The following is a 19713-nucleotide window of genomic DNA, read 5'->3' as shown; positions in this document are numbered from 1 at the left end:
TATAAACAAGTGATGAGTGCACCCTGGGAGAGAAACATGAAGGGAGGAAGGGAATCATAAGTGCATGTGAAGAGACGATACTACTACTGTTTTGCCAAATATGGAACAAGTGTATTTTGCTACAAATGGGAACGACAATTTTGAAGTTTTAGATGAATATTAAAGAATAAATAGTCTTGGTTTAACCAACAAAAAGGTCTTAAAAGCTTAACCCTATATGGATCCATGGTAGTATGGTACTGATAGGGCTTTCGTTTCCAAATGCTGGAACTCCGTCCCCCTTACGATGTTCTCTCTCTATTATCATATATGGAGATCTCAAAATATAATACATGTGTTTCGTGATTTAGGGAAAGATTGGTTACAGAAAATGGTAAAATCTCCTTTTTGGGTCATTGGGTGTCAAGAAAAGGTAAAATCTATGTAAAAGGTCAAAAACTAGTTGGATAGTTAGACCATCTCCATCCATTAGGACCCCTAATGGGTACTTAAAATTAAATTAATGTTTTATTTAGTGATTTGAAAGGTTTAGAACCTCTATGAATCTATTTAATTTTTTCATCCTCCATTGGTAGAACTCATTGGCGTACTTAAAAAATAATTTTTTTTTAAACAAATAAAAGAGCTTCAAACTTGTTCTTCTACACTCGGAAAGAAAAGAAGCAAATGAATTTTTTTTTTTTAAATGTTATAAGAGATGGAGAATCGACGGCGAATTGACGGAGATGGAAGCAGTCGCGAGAGATCGCCTTTCGAAGATGAAGAGAAACAAAACTGATTTCGGGGGGGGGGGGGGGGGGGGGGGGAGAAAGACCGACGAAGGAGAGAGACACATTAAGGTGTGGTCCAGTAGTAGCGCGCCACGTAGGGATCCTTACCAAACCCAAAAATACCAATTTAAGTAGCGGTCCTCTGTTTTATTTTCAATTTTGATTTATTTTTCTTCCCTTTTTTTTAAGTACCTCCGCGTAAGGAGCTCCGATGGACATGCTCTTAGGGACTAAAATAAGTACTATACAATACTTCTATTGGTGAGGTTAGAGGCTTAAAAGTATATAGAATGTGGAATCCATCTTAATCTAGTGGTCTATTGGTGAGGTTAGTGTTTTCGTACCATATGTATGCAATAATTAACATCTTTCTTTTTTTTAAATCGCACTTCCAGCTTGGGGTAGAACCACTAAACCTTTAGTTAATCGACCATGTTGATTTGTTTATTGTAGTTGGTAGTTAAAACTTTAACCAAATTTGAAGTATCTCTTTCTCAAGCCGAAGCTGAACTGGAAATAACCGAATGCCCTCGTCCATATATTAAGGTTTTGTAAAAAGTAACTAAATAGGTTGACACCACAATAACACACGGTCTAGAAGCATATATACCTGGAAATATATGATTCGCCAAAAAATCACATACAGTGAATCGAGATCAAAGGAGATTGTATTCAGATCAATAAGTGTGATGTTGGTGCCAAATCAAACTACTGTTTCTTGCTTTCCACTGACAATGATGGATTCCAAACGCGTAATTTATCACGCGCCATTCCGTGTGGCTCTATCTCTCCTTTAAAAGGCGCCTATGTTTGATGCTACACATTATTGTTATGATATTAGGTACTTTATCTATTGATAATTCGATGTTTTTTGTTATCTTCCCTCTCTAATCTCATAAATGCTAAACTTGTGTTGGATGATGATATCATTTTCCAAAAAAAAAACTCATCTGTTAGATACACTTGATTCTGGCTGTTTTTATTAGGTTAAATTGAATTTGTACATTAATCTGTCAGCTATAGTATGACGAAAACGAAGGGACGACAAAACAGTTATGACGAAAATGAAGGTTGAACAAACATTCACACGAGATAAGGTCCTGTAGAAGAGAGACAAACGGTGCGTTCAAATAAACATCTGAAGACTCAACTTCTTCCCTTTAGAGTTTTCAAAAAAAAAAAACTTCTTCCCTTTAGCGATCGTTTTATTCAATTTTATTATAGTTCAAACATTGTATGATATAAATTTCTTAGACAAAATCTTTTAAACTTGGTCTGAATAGTTTGGTGCTAGAATTACTGTCGGAGTTATTGCCACGATCACTAATACCGCTGCTCAACTGGCATGCTTTTACCATTGTGATGAAGCTGTACACATAAAAACTTAACTAGACTTTTTTTTGTTGAAAAAAAAACTTTACTCGACTTGAAGCAAACAAAACACGAGTTTAATTACTTGATGTGTTTGTTTTCCTCACTCAGGAATTTAATCTTAGGAAACGACTAGGTCTTAAAAAGTACTATTCTGAGTTTAATCCATGATTTCCGGAAAAAGAAAAGATAATATATGTTAATGAAGTCATTTTTAAAGTAAAAAATAAAGTGAAGGAAGGGAACACGAATAATGCGAAAACAAAAGTATATAAACGCAACGTAACGCATAAAGTAATTTTTTAAAATAAAACATTGAAAAATGTCGCTGCAAATTGCAGGCAAGGAACACAGACTATTCCTCCTCATGTCATGTCAATGTTCAACTTCAAGTTCCCCACTTGACCCATTGCCATTGGTCACACTCTCTTTCTCTCTCTTCGGCAATGAAATTACTCTTTTCTACGCTGTGTAACACTCAGTCCCCCTTCTTCTTCTTCTCTCTCTACAATATTGTACTCATCTGCTTAGCCTCTCTCTCTCCCTCTCTCTTTAAATGACCTTGTGCTCTTCAGTCTTGAAATTACACTCGTTGAGTCTAGACAAGTGTGATTTTATGAATCCACCGTCTCCTAAATTAGAAAAGCTAGAAAATAATAAAATAGAGAAAAGAATCCCACTTTTGATAGCTTCCACTTATATATCTTCTCTCATCTTCTACAGGCAGCAATAAACTTCACTTCTCTCTCTCTCCTTTTTTCAGTTTATTCTCCCTTTGCCTCACCATTTCTGTTCATATTTGTTTGTTTGATTTGATCTGCCAAAGTTGAATCTATCCCTTTTATAGTACCATTTTCACCATGACAACCAGTTAAGTCCCTCTTTCTCTCTGTTTGGTTTTAATTAATGATCTAAAAACCCTAATCTCGATCATTATAAGAAAAGCAAAACCCTAGATCAGATTTCATCCTCTTCTTACCAAACTCAAAACAAGATTAAGCAATGGAACTGATCTCTCACCAAGCAAACAAGAACCCTATTACCCAGGGGCGGTCCTGGAAAAAGTGGGGCTCTAAACAAATGAAAAAATGGGGGCCCTTCTAACATAACTGAAATTTTAAAATTCGTGAGCAAGAATTTTTTTTTTAAGCAAAACAGAAAAAAAAAACTAATTCTCAAACAAAAAGCTAAGAAAACTGTAAATGTGGGAAGAGAAAAGATTTATTTTATGTAAGTCCCACTAAATTCTGTTGTTCGATTTTATTATTAATACATATAAATATTTTTTTAATGTTTCAAAAAAAACAAAATATTTTTTTTTAAAATAGGGGCCTTTTAATAATGGGGGCCCCAGGCCCATGTTTCAAATGGCTCTCCTCAGGGACGCCCCTGCTATTACCTCAGCACAATTAACACCTCCTTCCCCAAGCCGGTACGAGAATCAGAAACGCCGTGACTGGAACACCTTCTGCCAGTACCTCCGGAACCACCGTCCTCCGCTCTCTCTCCCCTCGTGCAGCGGCGCACACGTGCTCGAGTTCCTCCGCTACCTCGACCAATTCGGTAAAACAAAGGTTCACCACCAAAACTGTGCCTTCTTTGGCCTCCCTAACCCTCCCGCGCCTTGCCCTTGCCCTCTTAGACAAGCTTGGGGCTCACTAGACGCCCTCATCGGCCGCCTCCGTGCCGCCTACGAGGAGAACGGTGGCCCTCCCGAGGCTAACCCCTTCGCCTCACGCGCCGTCAGGTTATACCTCCGTGAAGTCAGAGACTTCCAGGCCAAAGCTCGCGGTGTTAGCTATGAGAAGAAGAGGAAGAGAGTTAACAGGCAGAGAACGCAAACGCTATCGCAGACGCAGCCGCCTCTACCGCTGCAGCAACAGCAGCCACAGCAAGGTCAGTCTGTGATGGCTAATTACTCGGGTGCAATAGTATGATCATATTATATAAATTTCTCTACTTTTTATGTATTGTATTGTTCCGTATTCGCTTCTCTATTTGTATAATCTATTGTCTTATCTTTTTTTTTTGGTCAACAATCTATTGTCTTATCTGCATTATCTACATATATGCTGTTGTTGCTCTTTTAGTTGTTTGTGAACAAGATATGTTATGATTGTTCACGCTAAAGTGTTTGATCCTTTTATGTTTTTGGAGTTTTAATTTGATTTAAATTATAACCATCAGCTTGAGGGTCATCCCATACAGTTAGGGCTCGTGTGTATAACTCAGCTAGACTTTAGATGATAGATTAATCATTTCTTTTCCATGTGATGATGGTTGAGGTTTTAGGGAACATTTGTCGATGCTTATTTTATTTCCGTGATTAGATATGAATCTGATTTATAGATTGACATGAATGTGTGTATGTATATGGGTACTTTATGGTTAGTCATTGTGATATATCTATATTATTAAAACTGAAGTACATTTGAGAGTTGTTTGGAAACTTGGATAATAGTATAAATGAGAATTGTTTGGAAACATGGATAGTAGTATAAATGAGAATTGTTTGGAAACATGGATAGCAGTAGAAAATAATACTTGCTTATCTTAATTGATTTTTTAAAAGATTTACTAAATAAGTTAATATCATTTATTACAGAAGTACAAAACAAAATTTATTTGTTTTCAATTTTTATTTTATCTTAATCAATTCTAACTCTTCATCTATTATATTTACTAAATAAGTTAATATCATTTATTACAGAAGTACAAAACAAAATTTATTTGTTTTCAATTTTTATTTTATCTTTTACATTCATTTTTCTCAATTTTAATTATTTCTATACAAAATTCAAATCAAAATAATAATTTAAAATTAATTTATATAAATAATTGATTCAAATATATATATACTTTAAGAAAATTTACTAAAATATTTTCCAATAACCATTTAAAAAATATTTTCACTATATATAAGAAAAATACAATACATAACTTAATTAAAAACACCAACTTAAATTATGGTTTTTATATTTCATATTAAGTTTATAAATATAATATATGTGATTATCTATATTATTAAAACTGAAGTACATTTGAGAGTTGTTTGGAAACTTGGATAATAGTATAAATGAGAATTGTTTGGAAACATGGATAGTAGTATAAATGAGAATTGTTTGGAAACATGGATAGCAGTAGAAAATAATACTTGCTTATCTTAATTGATTTTTTAAAAGATTTTTATTATATTGTTAATCAATTCTAACTCTTCATCTATTATATTTACTAAATAAGTTAATATCATTTATTACAGAAGTACAAAACAAAATTTATTTGTTTTCAATTTTTATTTTATCTTTTACATTCATTTTTCTCAATTTTAATTATTTCTATACAAAATTCAAATCAAAATAATAATTTAAAATTAATTTATATAAATAATTGATTCAAATATATATATACTTTAAGAAAATTTACTAAAATATTTTCCAATAACCATTTAAAAAATATTTTCACTATATATAAGAAAAATACAATACATAACTTAATTAAAAACACCAACTTAAATTATGGTTTTTATATTTCATATTAAGTTTATAAATATAATATATGTGATTATTTATATGATGGTATGTATAAAATAATATTAATTATATGATTACTTATATTATGGTACATATAAAATATGATTAATTATATGATGACATATATATGATATATAATAGTGACATGAAAAACAAAACTTATTTGTTTTCAATTTTTTTATTTTATCTTTTACATTCATTTTCTCACTTTTTAACTATCTCATTAATTATATTTACTATAATATTTTGTCAGGATTATTTACATATTAACTATAATAATTCGACATATTTGAATGAAACCACTCTATTTGTGATAAGAATTCAAAATGGTTAACAATTTTTTTTATTTACTTATGTATCGGTTAGACATGGACATTCGGATAACTATTCAGCTACGAGTTATTTCTGTGGGTTATCATGCTTTTTGAGTTTTGAAACTAGACTTCATTTCGGTATTATAAATTTTCATGTGTGTTTCGAATCGGGTCCAGATGAATTCAGTCTTGATATATACAAACCTACAAATATCCAAAAACTAATGTATTTGACGCCGGTACGGATATTTGTATGAAAAGTAAGAATATTAACAGATTCAATTCGGGTATGTTGAATTCAAATTAAACTAAAAATAACCAAATAACCAAAAGTAATCATATTACTCTATTTGATTCAGGTTCGATTATGATGTATAGAAATCTAAAAGTATTTATGCAATTAATTATATTATGATACATATAAAATATATAATACTAATCATAAAAATAAAATATCGATTTATAAGAAAGTAAAAATTAACACCCGCACGGGCGTGCGGGTCAATCTCTAGTACTAATTACTAACGCGTCTCATTGCTAAAAACAAATCCATATACTAGTAATCGCAATTTTGTACATGTATGCTTCTCAATCAATTCCAGATATTCCTAACCGCTAATATCATTACTGATTGGTCGTTGATAGTTATTGTAGTCCCAAAATTTTATGTTCATAGCCATATGACATGATTTCTCATTAATTGCTTACTATTGGTTTCCTTGTCATGAGCAATGCATTCACTGTTTTTTTCACTTTCAAGGTCACCTAGCGCGAGTCACCTCCTAAATTTTTAATTCTACCTTTTCCGTGGATTATTCATTCGGCATAAAGCTTTCTTACGATGATCTAAGGTAGAACATCAAAAGAATTAAACTATGACTATTTGACAAAACGGTGTATAGAATATTGGCTAATTGGCTCTTAAGATAGGTTCAACATCAGAAAATTTCGGCCCAACCCAGAGAATAATGCTTCACGAACACAGACTATGCAAACTTAGCTGTCATTTAATCTATACGCAAATGGTAATGGTATAATAGTCATATGAGTCATGACCAAATGATATTTTGAAGATTAAATATAATATTCATTTTAGTAAATAAATTGAACGATAAATTTGGAAATATTATCAAAACATGTAAAGTATATACAGTTATCAAATTTCTCACATGTTTTCAAATGTACAACTTTCTAATATGTGACAAAGCTTAAAGTGTAATGTTTAATTTGTAGTTCGCAAACTATTTACTTTTGAAAGTAACTGTTTGAATATGCCTTTACTCAAATTGAAATTCTCGTTTTGGATGTACTTTATAGAATATTGAATTTTAGTATGCCTTGATGGACCAGTGATATTTTCTTGAAAATGTTTGATGAAAATTTCTGATTCTTAAGAAAAAAACTCCAATATGTGTTAGACATACACTATGTTAACAAAGATTTTACATTTTATACGTACATTATTTTTTATATATGCATAGGCTTCCAGATAGTGGAACTTGGATAGGTTTAGATGTTTACAATCAAAATTCAAATCCGTAATAAACAAATGTGCTTAGACAATGTGGTATAACAAAATTAAAACCTAAACCTAAAATGGATCTATATTCAAAAGAAAAAAAACAAGAAAACATGCACAGCAAGCAGTTTTGGCCTTTGGGATTGGATTTCTTCACGTGACATATTTAAAAAGTCTGCTTTTTTATTTTCTTTTAATGTGGAATCGCAAAATTTCACATTATCATACAACAATACAGATAATTATTAGCGATAAAAACAACAAAAAATTAATTAATTATCCTTAGGATTCAGATATCAGAGAAGATCAAACCTCTTTCGATAAACACAAATAGGAATTCCCAAACAGCAGACAGGTTGGTACGATGTTCTCATATTTAAATGTTTAAACAAAAGTGAACGGTTTCGATTAAAAAACTATCAAAGAAGTGCATCCGATGCTTACCAGGTGTCCACCGGTTTTACTCAGAATAGTGGTCCCGGTTAAAACCCAATCGCACGTGGAACCGAGTATCCGGCCCGGTCTACAATAAGAGACTGGACCCACTTTGTTTTCTTACTGTAATTTATCATATAAAACATTTTCTACTTTTGGATTATAGTCTTTTAGAAATCATGATTCATTATATTATCTACAGTTATGATTATATGAAGTTTTGTTATGATTTTTCCATATGACATTAGTTGAGTCAAGTGCCATTATGCACGTAGCTTTACAAACACTGTGTGATATATTTACCACCAGTACTGTTTACAACGATGGAGTTTTCTCTTCGTTTGTAATAAATACTGCAGACGTATTTGCTTCTTAAAACCAAAATCAACATGCCCTGTTATCCTTCTCTCCTTTGTCTCGCATGTACACATAACGCTAAATATCACGAATCATAATTAGAAAGTGGGTATATAGCAAAACAATTAGTCTTAGCTCTTATACAGATGGCTTTACATAAAACTCACTTTCTAAAAAATAAGTCTAGCTCTTACGAAGGCATATTAAATTGATTATTAGTACAATCCTAGAGTTCAATAAAATTACTAAATCATTGATAAAAAAAATTTAACAATAGAAAATTTTGAATAATATCATCAAAAAGGCAATGGAAACCAAACTTTACCGAATCTATAAACCAATAACATTAGAATTTCAAAACTATAAAACTCTTTAAAACACCAAAAACCCTTTCAACATATGTCAAAGGAAACAAGCCACGGTACAGATAAATTGATTAAACAAAATAAAAACAAAAATGTAACCCTCTAAACTAGTAAAAGAAAGATGAAATTGTGATCAACCACTAGACTAAAAATCTCTATTATCCTTCTCCTTCTCAGTGACAAACCTGGAAGCAAAGAACCTAAAATAGATCAGATTCACGACTTGAATGCCTCCTATTATGAAAAAATAGTTCTCGAGCCTGTTCTTGTTCAAGTCTTTATCACCTAACCACGAATGCCCTTCCTCACGTGTTACCTTATCAATCACATTAATAAGAAGCGTGCATATGTAACTCGCAACCGACGAGCTTAAAAAGAAGATAGCTCCAGCGACGGCTCTCATATGCTCAGGCATCTTAACCGTCAAAAACTCCATCAAAGCCACAGCTGAAAACGCTTCGGTTAAACCCGCAAGCACGAACTGAGGAAGCAACATCACTATCGAGACAGGAGACACGAACGAACCGTTCTTTAGAGCAGACGCTCTTCTGTCCTTTTCCAAGAAACCCGCCACGATCATGCAAGCTATCCCCATAACGATACCTATCTGGATCCTTTGTTTCATCGTTAACCGTTGCTTACGTCCTGTAATTTGTCTCGCTATTGGTAGGATGACGCATTCGTATAGCGAGATCCAGATGGCGAGAGTGATCATTGAGACAAGATTCATCCATCCTGCTGGAACGTTGAAGTTATGTCCGAACGTTTTTTCCATCTGTATCGCTTGTAGGATCCCGTAGATGTTCTGTTGGTCGGTCAGCATGAAGCACGCGATTCCTGTGACCCAAACCGGTAAAACAGCGGTCACGCATTTGAGGTTCTTCACCTGCTGGAGACTGCATAGTCTCCAGTTGTTTTTCGTCTTACCTTCGTCGTTTAACTCGTTCGGATCAGTTATCACTGCTGCTTTGTCAAAAAATCCTAATCTGTCATACCAAAGCATCAAAAGAATATTGGCAGAATTTTTTTTTGCCAAAATATTAGCGGATTTTTGACATCGTTGATGTATTCTGCTAGTTTGTTTCTTTTAAAATAGTGATATTATATAATAAAAATATAGTTTACTCCAATGTATTTTTTTAAATAACAATTTTTAAAATACAGAGTCAAAATAGAGATTCCTATTTATCTTCTTAATATAGAAGAAAAAATATATAAATCTCTATTTGAGAAAAAAGTGAAATGTTGAAATATTTTTTATCATAGATGCTATTATAAAGACAAAAATAAGAATGACTCGGAGATGTTTTATAACAGTTTTGTGGTTTGCAAAAACACATGTCAACCAGCAATAGATTGTTCATGTTTCTCAATATATTTGCGTCTCGCAATTATAATTAAAGATGAAAATATATTAAAAGTAAAAAACATATTATAACATGAATTTTATATTAATAACTTTGCTTTGTCTAAAATCTAAAATCTAAATATACTAAAAGCCCTGGAATGATTTAGAGAAAACCATTTTAATAACCAGTTTACAAAATTATATCTTTTCTTTAAAAAAGTGGTATTGAATATTATAAGTTTTTAGATTCAGCTGACAAAATAATTGTTTTTTAGATTCTATAACCATGTAAACGCGAAAACAAATAAAATGATTAAATGTACACGACTACAAACCTTTGTCTGTTTTGTATCAAAGTGGTGGAGGATCCATCAGTGGAAGGGCCTAAATAGAATGATACACCTTCTCCAGATTTTAGCTTACGTTTCTTAGAAGCCGCGGCAATAACCTTAACCATGTCTGCGAACACACTGCCCTTAGGCTTTTGACATATGTAAGTGTGTTGGCCGATGACAAAGGTGGTGACAGAGAGTGCAAGGCAGGCCGTGGGGATCACGAAACCAATGACCCAACTAATGTTAGTCTGTATATATACGACCCCTGTCAATGCAATGACAAGAGCCACGGTGAAGGAGAAGTACCACCAGTTAAAGAATGTTTCAAGCTGCGCTTTGCCCTTTTTAGTGCCTGTATCGAATTGATCTGCTCCAAATGCGATGTTGCATGGTCTGATTGCTCCTGCCCCGATGGCTAGTAAACCTAGACTAGAGAATAGAACCGCGAGATGCCACTTCGCGGGTGGGTTTGAACAATTTGTTGGATCGTTGCAAGCCTCTGGTCTTAAACGCGGAATAGCCGCGGTTAGAGCCATTACTCCCATCCCCTATCAAGTGAAATTAAAAAGGATCAATCACTATTTGCCTCCACATTTACCATCAGCATTGGTCGTACATGATTCAAAATCATATGTAGTGGTACAAAAATTGGTATTGACCGGCAGATCTATCATAAACGAAACCATTTTTCTAAAACAATTTTATTAAAATCAGTCTACGGTGACCAGGCACCTGCCTAAGCACTAATTCCCTATAACGCTTAGTTACCGCCTAGCGATTTCAATAACATTGAATTCATATATATGTTACATAACATTGTTTTTGGTTTATCGTGCTTGTACACGTCTAGATACATGCCTACTTGAAATGAAGAGATGGGAAGGTAATTTACGAGGAAAGAAGCTATGGAACCGAGGAGAAGAGTCCAGAATCTTCCGAGGTAAGCATCAGAGACAAAAGCACCTGGGATACTAAGAAAGTTGCAAGAACCAAACCAGATGTTGATGATGTTCACCAAGAAAACACCACCAAGATTGTATTTTGTCGTGAGATACACCGATAGATTCCCTATCAAGCTCATGGACGCCAGCTTCTCAAACGACTCGTTTGCTTCACAAGCCCAATGGCGTGTTCAATCAATTAACATTCTATAAAAATAAACCCTAAGAAATCAGAAAACAAGAAAGTTACACACGAACCAATGATGTATTTGATAGCTCTCCATCCTCCTCTCTTCTTCTTGAGAAGGGCTTGTTTTCTGGATTCTTGATGGACAGGTGGTGAAAGGGATTCAATGTCCATGTTGTTGATCTCTTTAGTTTGAGACGAAATTAAAAAATGTTTTTGATGGTGTTTATATATAGAGAGATTTATTGCAGATTTGTTAGAAGTAGAAGGAAAAAGTCATACAGTGTGTGTTCAATCTGGTTACTACCGAATAGGGATTGCATTCCGAGTTTGTTATAGATAATTATATACTATTGAACCTTTTTTTATCAAGTAAAAATAGGACTTAGGTTTCTTAACCCCTTTCCTAATTTGTTTTTCAATAATGTTATCTCATAATTATCTTATTATATAAAGTTTGGTTCTTCAAATTTGCTAATTAACATGATCGCGACACATGGCAATTATATATTTAAGATTGTGACATGTGTTAATGTATCTCATAATTAAAAATATATATATTAAGATATTAACAAAACCGAATTTTATTAAAAAATCTTATTATATGTATTATAGAAAATTTCCTTTTTTTTTAAATCCTAATCAAAAGATTATTACAAAAGATTATTTGATTATAATTTTCCTTCCAGTATCTCATAATTAAAAATATATATATTAAGATATTAACAAAAAAATTTTTATTAAAAAATCTTATTATATGTATTATAGAAAATTTCCTTTTTTTAAATCCTAATCAAAAGATTATTACAAAAGATTATTTGATTATAATTTTCCTTCCAATATTGTGACATGCATTTAAATGTATAATAATTAAAAATATATATAATAAGATAATAAAAATTAATTTAAAAAATACTTTTAAAAATTATTTAATAGTAAAAAATGATTTAAAAAAATATTTAGTAGTAATTGTTTGAGAAATTTTCCCTTTTCAAAATCCTAAAAAATAGATTTGGAAACAATAAAGTTTGGTTCTTCAAAGTTGCTAATTAACATGATTGCGACACATGGCAATTATATATTTAAGATTGTGACATGTGTTAATGTATCTCATAATTAAAAATATATATATTAAGATATCAACAAAAAAGAATTTTATTAAAAAAATCTTATTATATGTATTATAGAAAATTTCTTTTTTTTTAAAAATCCTAATCAAAAGATTATTACAAAAGATTATTTGATTATAATTTTCCATCCAATATTGTGACATGTGTTTAAATGTATAATAATTAAAAATATATATGATAAGATAATAAAAATTAATTTTTAAAAAATACTTTTAAAAATTATTTAATAGTAAAAACGATTTAAAAAATATTTAGTAATAATTGTTTGAGAAATTTTCCCTTTTCAAAATCCTAAAAATAGATTTGAAAACAATTTATTTAATATAAATTTTCTTTTATAAACATTTAATGGAAATATAATTATAAAAGATTATATTAAGCTTGGTCTTTCAAAATTGCTAATTAACATGATTGTGACACATGATAGTTATATATTTAAAAATGTGATATGTATTAAACTATATTATAATGAAAAATATATATACTAAAATAATGAAAACGATTTTTCTTAAAAATTAATTATAAATATTATTTAATAGTCTTATTATTATTATTATTGTTATTATTATTTTTCATTATAATGTTTGTTTTAAAAGATACTAAAGACAGAGAATTATAAAAGATAAACAGTATTTTTTAAGAAACAAATGTTAAACAAAAACAAATTATAAAATCCTACAAGTACAATGAATTATTTAATAGAAACATGAAGAAAAACTAACTTTAAAATAAATAATATTACTTTTTTAAATCATAACTAAAATAAATTTGTAAAAGTACTCTTATTATTTTTTTATAAGTAAATAACTTTCATCTTTAATAGATAATTGTATGTTAAAAAATATGACAAAAAGTAGCTACAAATATTTCACATCTATATTTAGGTTTAAGTTTCCACATATTATTTTTACAAAAAACAATAGCATTTACATGAAAAGTATTACCTGAGTATTTTCTTTTAATATCTTGATACAACTTAACTTTTTATTATCCTTATTACATCTTATGATGCTAGCATAATTTTAAATTTTGATGTTATTGTCATACATGAGTATGTGTGAATATGATAAATATGTGTTTGTATGTATAACACAAAATATATAAATAATTAAACAGAAATTTTCTATTAAAAATAAAATAGTTGTATAAAATCTAAAAGAAATAAAATAATTAATTTTCTTTTTAAAAGTCTAAATAAAATAAAAACGTAAAAGTAATCTTATTTTTCTTATAATTAACTAACTTTACTTTTTAATAAATTTTTGTTAAAAATATAAACTAAAAATAACTTCAAATATTTCATCTGATATGATTGTGATATGTGTCAATTAAAAAATTAGATTGTGAATGTGTTAATAAAAACTTCCATTATGTGAAAATAACTTCTTCTTTTCTTAAAATCTTAAATAAAAGAAATTTTTAAAAGAAATTTTTTTTCTAATCTTAACCAATTAAAAAATTTTCCTTTTTTTTAAATCATGACCAGATAGAATTGTAAATTTTATTTAATAGTAATTTTTACTACAGGAATTTAATGATAAAACAAATTTTCAAAATTGAAACTTTTTAAAATAGTTAATATTAACTAGAAATAGTTATTTGATAGAAATTTTATTTTTTAAATCCTAGAAAATATATAATTGTAAGAGATTATGTAATATTAATTTCCTTTTCTAAAATCTTACAAAACTATAGAAAAAATATTTGATAGTTGTTTTCCTTTTTCTATAAAAAAAATCTTAAAAAAAAATTTGTATAATATTTTTAAGTCCTAACCAAAAGAGAATTGTAAAAATTCATTTGATATTAAAATTATTTAATTAACAAAAGAAGTGTGAAATTAGTATTGATACGAATTGTAAAAATAGTAATTTTAAAAATATTTATTAATAACTAAAAATAATTATTTAATAAGAATTTTTTTTTGAAATTCTAAAGAGAAGATAATTATAATAGGTTATATCATGAGAATAATTTACATTTTCTAAAATATTAAACAAAATTATAAAAGAGTGTTTAATTTAATTTTGTTTTATTTTGTTATTTTACATAAAAAGGAGATTTATGAAATAGATTTTTTTTCTTTTTTAAAAAATCAAGCAAAATACAATTTTAAAAACTTATTTAATAAAACATGAAATAAGTACATAAGAACATGTATAATATTGTCATTGATTCGATTGGTGTATTTAACTTTCATTTCTTTTTTCTTTTCATTTCTTATTTTGGATTGTGTTCACCTTAAATGTTCATGTATAATATTTTCTCTGATCCTAAGTATAAATTTTATAACAACTCATCTATGCACCATGGTTATAAAATACAAATATTAACTTGAACTTATGTATGAAAACTTAATAATAAAATAAATCTCAAACAACATATGCAAAAAAATAATCATAATACTATAATAAAATGATTTATTATTTTATGGTTTTTATTAAATTAAAACATCACACAAAACCCGTTGCAACGCAACGGGCTCATATCTTGTAACTGATAAATTTTGGAACTGGAATATAATATACTTACATGGATGTACTAAAAAGTCAATAAGTTAAATATTAATACTTTGTTTCATTAAAATAGATGTGTGTTTTACGGTTTATAATATTTAACAAAAAATAAATGTTCTGTTGTGAGTATTTGTGAGGCTACGTACGAGAAAGTTGTATGTGTATAATATGATTGGCTAGGTACTTATAAAAGGGCGCAAGACAAAAAAACAAGTTAACAATTCTAGAAGATGAAGATGGATTACCATGCAATGAAGAAGAACACATATCAGAGGTCATATGTAACTACTACTCATCTCTATTTACATCCATACCTTCTGAGGGATCTCAAGTAGTATATGAAACCCTGGTTCCCTGCATTACGGTGAAGCAGAATGAGATGTGTTGGAATTGTTAAATCCCATGTCTAACTCTATATTCTCCGATTAGTACGATATTGTCTATTTTGGGCCTAAGAGGCAGGTCCGCATGGATTTACTTTTGGTTTTCATCCCAAAAGGCCTCGTACTAATTAGAGTTGTACACCTTTTTATATATTAGACACTTTTTATCTAATTCTACAATGTGGGACTTAGTTTGTTATCTCACAAGATGTTGACTAAAATTCCCACTAATAAGGAGATCAAGGAAGCGACCTTTGCGATTCATCCTGATAAAGCACCAGGATCATACGAATTTTCAGCGTTTTTTTCTAATCTAACTGAGAGATCACGGGTTCCGCTATCATCCAAGAGATCCAACAATTCTTCTCCACTGGAAGTCTAGCAAAATCAGTAAATCACATTTATGTTAGACTAATCCCAAAGAACATGGAGGCAAAAAAAGCAGAAGACTTCAGACCAACTGCTCTAGTGCTCTCTGCAATATTTATTATAAGATCATCTCAAAGTTGCTCTCGCTAAGGCTAAAAAAGGTTGTAAAACCTATTATCTCTGAAAATCAGTCAGCCTTTATCCCAGAAAGATCAATTACAGACAATGTATTAATCACTCATGAAGTCTTGCGGTACCTAAAGACACCACAAGCTACACAACATTGCTCTATGGCTGTTAAGACAAATATGTCATAAAGCCTATGATAGGATTGAGTGGAACTTCGTGGAGCAAGTACTAACAAGACTAGGTTTTCACAGTAAATGGGTGATGTGGATTATGGAATGTATCACTACGGTTTCCTATTCATACTTGATCAACGATCACGTATATGGTCTAGTCAAACCTAGTAGAGGAATCAGACAAGGAGACTCTTTGTCCCCATACATTTTCATCCTATGTGGGGAAGTTCTATCATGTTTATGTAACAATGCAACACAAGATGAAACTCTACAAAGGATTAAAATTGCGCGAGGTTGTCCTAGAGTTAATCACTTGTTATTTGCGGACGACACAATGTTCTTCTGCGCTGCAACTCTGACCTTCTGTCATGTCCTTTTGAAGATCCTATCTCAGTATGAAGTTGCATCAGATCAACAGATAAGCAAGAACATATCAGCGATCACTTTTTCTAATAAAACCCTTCCAGAGATGAAGGAAGAAGCAAAAACAATTCTTGGAATAGTAAAATAGGGAGGAGAAGGGAAGTACCTTGGTGTCCCAGAGCACTTTGGGAGAAGGAAACGAGATCTATTCACAGTCATTGTTGATAGAATATGCCAAAGAGCTGTTAGTTGGTTCTACACAGTGTCTCTCCAAAGCGGGAAAGTTAACGTTGTTGAAGGCTGTTCTCAGTGCCATACCTACCTACACGATGTCATGTTTTGAGTTACCGGTTAGTATGTGCAAAAGAATAGGAAGGGGCCAGACTCGTTTCTGGTGGGATGGACCAGACAAGAAGAGGAAGATGAGTTGGGTAGCGTGGAACAGGCTAACTAAATCAAAAGCGGAGGGAGAGAGGACTTGGATTCAGGGACATTCAGCTATTTTATCAAGCTCTCCTAGCTAAATCGCGTGGAGAATTTTAACAGTTCCAGATTGCCTCCTTGCAAGGGTTCTAAAAGGAAAATATTGTCATAATCAGAGCTTTCTAGAAGTGGAGTTACTTTCAGTCTGTTCACACGGTTGGAGAGGAATTCTACACGACAGAAACTTGCTCTGAGAAAATCTAAGCAAGGCAATAGGCAACGGTTTATCAACGTCGGCGTGGAAAGACTCTTGGATGTCCCTTGATGAGCAAATCAAACCTTTTGGACCTATTCAAGAAGAAGCTTTAGACTTATGAGTGTCTGATTTGCTTACTGATGACCTCAAGTGGAATAAACAAGGAATTGAAAGATTCTTACTCGAGTTTGTTGAGCGTATCCAATGCATCAAACCCAGCCAAAAAGAGGCAGAGGATAGCTTCATTTAGCAACCTCTCCGGTCGGGGGTTTACACTACATGATCAGGGTACAATGCTATGGTAAACCCCACTCAAAATCGCAATGTGAACCACCCAACTGACGAATTCGATTAGATCAAGGATGTATGGCAACCTCCTGTTCTCCCAAGATGAGAATGTTCCTTTGGTCGATAGCTCAAGACGCCTTGTCCTTGGGAGAGAACCTATAACGAAGGGAAATTAATTCAGATGTGAAATGCCCAAGATGCAAGAGTTTTGAGTCTCCTATTCATACCTTCTTCATGTGTCCTTTTGCGCAAAAGGTTTGGAGCAAAATCCCTCTTAAAGAAGCAGTTCACATAGCTGCCACATATAACGTCAAGTCAGCAATGGTCCGGTTCCGCTCAGCGATCTGTCTACCACCATCTGGAATACTGAACAGTATATTACCGTGAGTGTGTTGGTCGATTTGGAAAGACAGTAACTCACTAATCTTTGAAAGAGAAAGAGCACAACCTGAAGATGTAGCAATGAAAGGCATATCTTTAGCACGTGAGTGGAACGAAGCACAAGGATCGAAAGTTAAAGCTCAGAAGACTCACACAATTCCTCAGATAAGTAAAACCAGAGACCTTCCTCAATCCAATCCTCAGATCGCCGTTTGCATGACGGATGCCTCGTGGGATGCGAATCGACTTAGGGTGGGACTTGCTTGGGTTCTCACTGGAGCACCGGCTACGGTAGTAAGGAATGGCACCTCGATTCAGGACTTCGTCACCTCACCGCTGGTCGCTGAGGCGTTGGCGATCAGGGAAGGGCTCTATTGGACTGCAAGTCAGAAGATCTCACATCTCTGGATCTGCTCTGACAATCTAACGCTCATTGGAGTACTCATCAATAAGACACAGAGGAAAAAACTGCTGGAGATCATCAAAGACATCCACAATCTCTTGTATGTATTTGTTTCAATTGATTTCTTTCATATTTCGAAAGAAAAGAACGAAGAGACTGATGCTTTAGCAAAAGCTTCTCTCAGGAACTCTTTTGTGTAATGAACCTCTCTTGGACTGGGCTTTTAAGCTCTTTTAATTAAGTATTCAGTAACAAAAAAAGTACTTATAAAAGTCACCGCAACTGTCCTTCCAAACCCTTTCTCAGCCATCGTTTCCAAGCCGGTAAATCACGTGAACATGCTTATCGCCGTCCTCGAGTACAGTTGCTCACTTTCTCGTACGACTCACAACAAAATTGAGTTACAATACAAACCTGTGTTTCCTAACTTCATATCATAACACAAACGCAGCCTGTGCTATAATATTAGCTTTCAGAAGAGGCCCAATCTGTTTTCTCTATGTTCTTGTTCAAAGCTCAACATGATATATGGGCTTCAGTGGCTCTGTATTTGTAACCCCCAAGGTACTTTAGAATAAGGCACAAAATAGTTTATAGGCGTTTTGGTGATGGACCTCTCCTCTTATACCAGCCAACATTTTACTTTTGCGCAAACAAATTAGCAAATTAGCTAACTTATAACACTCACTTTTCTTCGGATTACCAGAGCTACGAAGGTTCTTTTTTTAATTACCCTATTTTATAGCTTAGAACCAGCCTACGTTAATACTAAAAACATGGTACAAAGCATTCTTTATATCGGATTTTGAACTAGATGCACAAAAACATCTGCATCTACGTGTAAGCTATTAGCGTAGCACGTTCGCGGTTAAGTTAAAAAGAACTTCTTCTGACTTAACGATAATAATATAAGTTTGCAAACCCTGGAAAACATGGAAACCGCGATCTAGGCGAGATCGTGGTTGAGCTCTTATTATTATTATTTTTTTTTATTTTTTTTTTTTGATAACTCTGGTATCTGGGCAGCCACAATCCCAACTATCCCCCGAAAGGGGTCCAGCGCCCCAACGGAAAGGATGTTAAATCCGTTGTGGCCAAGACTCGAACCCGGGTGGCGGACAGTACAGTACAACTCTTATTATTGTTACATCACCTTCATTCTTACTTAATTTGTCAACCTATATTTTGTTAACTCATGTCTACATCTTGTGAATAGTTCTCCCAAACCAGTGTAACTTTTACTAGTATACAAAGAAAAGAGAAAAATGATTCATGAAAATGCAGATAAAGTGACGTATTTGAAAAGTAGATTAACAGTAAAACCTACGTTAGGAAGAAAAAGAAAAAAAGAGACGAAAGCAAGGCTTTGCACGTATCTCCTAATAGTATTCCATGATCCAATGGAAAAGTGATGACACAATAGCGAC

The 19713-nt window shown here is 32.1% G+C and overlaps 3 protein-coding genes and 1 pseudogene across 3 annotated transcripts; 3 read left to right on the top strand and 1 right to left on the bottom strand.

The window, feature by feature from the left end:
• The first annotated feature begins 2463 nt into the window (after positions 1-2463).
• Positions 2464-2591, top strand: LOC111206963 (annotated as a pseudogene).
• A 97-nt stretch (positions 2592-2688) lies between these two features.
• Positions 2689-4291, top strand: LOC106352198 (protein LIGHT-DEPENDENT SHORT HYPOCOTYLS 1). The gene is made up of 2 exons (XM_048735211.1): positions 2689-3177; positions 3534-4291. Exons 1-2 carry the CDS (start codon positions 3144-3146, stop codon positions 4076-4078), a joined length of 579 nt encoding a protein of 192 aa, XP_048591168.1. The 5' UTR covers positions 2689-3143; the 3' UTR covers positions 4079-4291.
• A 3848-nt stretch (positions 4292-8139) lies between these two features.
• On the bottom strand, positions 8140-11908 carry LOC106352196 (protein NRT1/ PTR FAMILY 2.8). The gene is made up of 4 exons (XM_013791867.3): positions 11544-11908; positions 11237-11454; positions 10345-10892; positions 8140-9647 (listed from the first exon to the last, which is right to left on the bottom strand). The coding sequence occupies exons 1-4, from the start codon at positions 11644-11646 to the stop codon at positions 8807-8809; spliced, it is 1710 nt and encodes a 569-aa protein (XP_013647321.2). The 5' UTR covers positions 11647-11908; the 3' UTR covers positions 8140-8806.
• A 6056-nt stretch (positions 11909-17964) lies between these two features.
• On the top strand, positions 17965-18486 carry LOC125610022. The gene has a single exon (XM_048781669.1). The coding sequence runs from the start codon at positions 17965-17967 to the stop codon at positions 18484-18486; it is 522 nt and encodes a 173-aa protein (XP_048637626.1).
• The last annotated feature ends 1227 nt before the right edge of the window (positions 18487-19713 follow it).

This window comes from Brassica napus, chromosome A6 (genome assembly GCF_020379485.1).
Source record: "Brassica napus cultivar Da-Ae chromosome A6, Da-Ae, whole genome shotgun sequence".
Lineage (NCBI taxonomy): Eukaryota > Viridiplantae > Streptophyta > Magnoliopsida > Brassicales > Brassicaceae > Brassica > Brassica napus.
This window is presented reverse-complemented; position numbering and strand designations above follow the sequence as displayed.

Bases quoted from the DNA above. Each gene is read 5' to 3' on its own strand.
- LOC106352198 (XM_048735211.1), top strand. From the start codon at position 3,144: ATGGAACTGATCTCTCACCAAGCAAACAAGAACC. The intron at 3,178-3,533 runs CTATTACCCAGG...GGGACGCCCCTG, and splicing joins TCACCAAGCAAACAAGAACC to CTATTACCTCAGCACAATTA.
- LOC125610022 (XM_048781669.1), top strand. From the start codon at position 17,965: ATGAAAGGCATATCTTTAGCACGTGAGTGGAACGAAGCACAAGGATCG.
- LOC106352196 (XM_013791867.3), bottom strand. From the start codon at position 11,646: ATGGACATTGAATCCCTTTCACCACCTGTCCATCAAGAATCCAGAAAA. The intron at 10,893-11,236 runs GTAAATTACCTT...TTCACTTGATAG, and splicing joins GTTCCATAGCTTCTTTCCTC to GGGATGGGAGTAATGGCTCT. The intron at 9,648-10,344 runs GTTTGTAGTCGT...TTGGTATGACAG, and splicing joins TTGATACAAAACAGACAAAG to ATTAGGATTTTTTGACAAAG.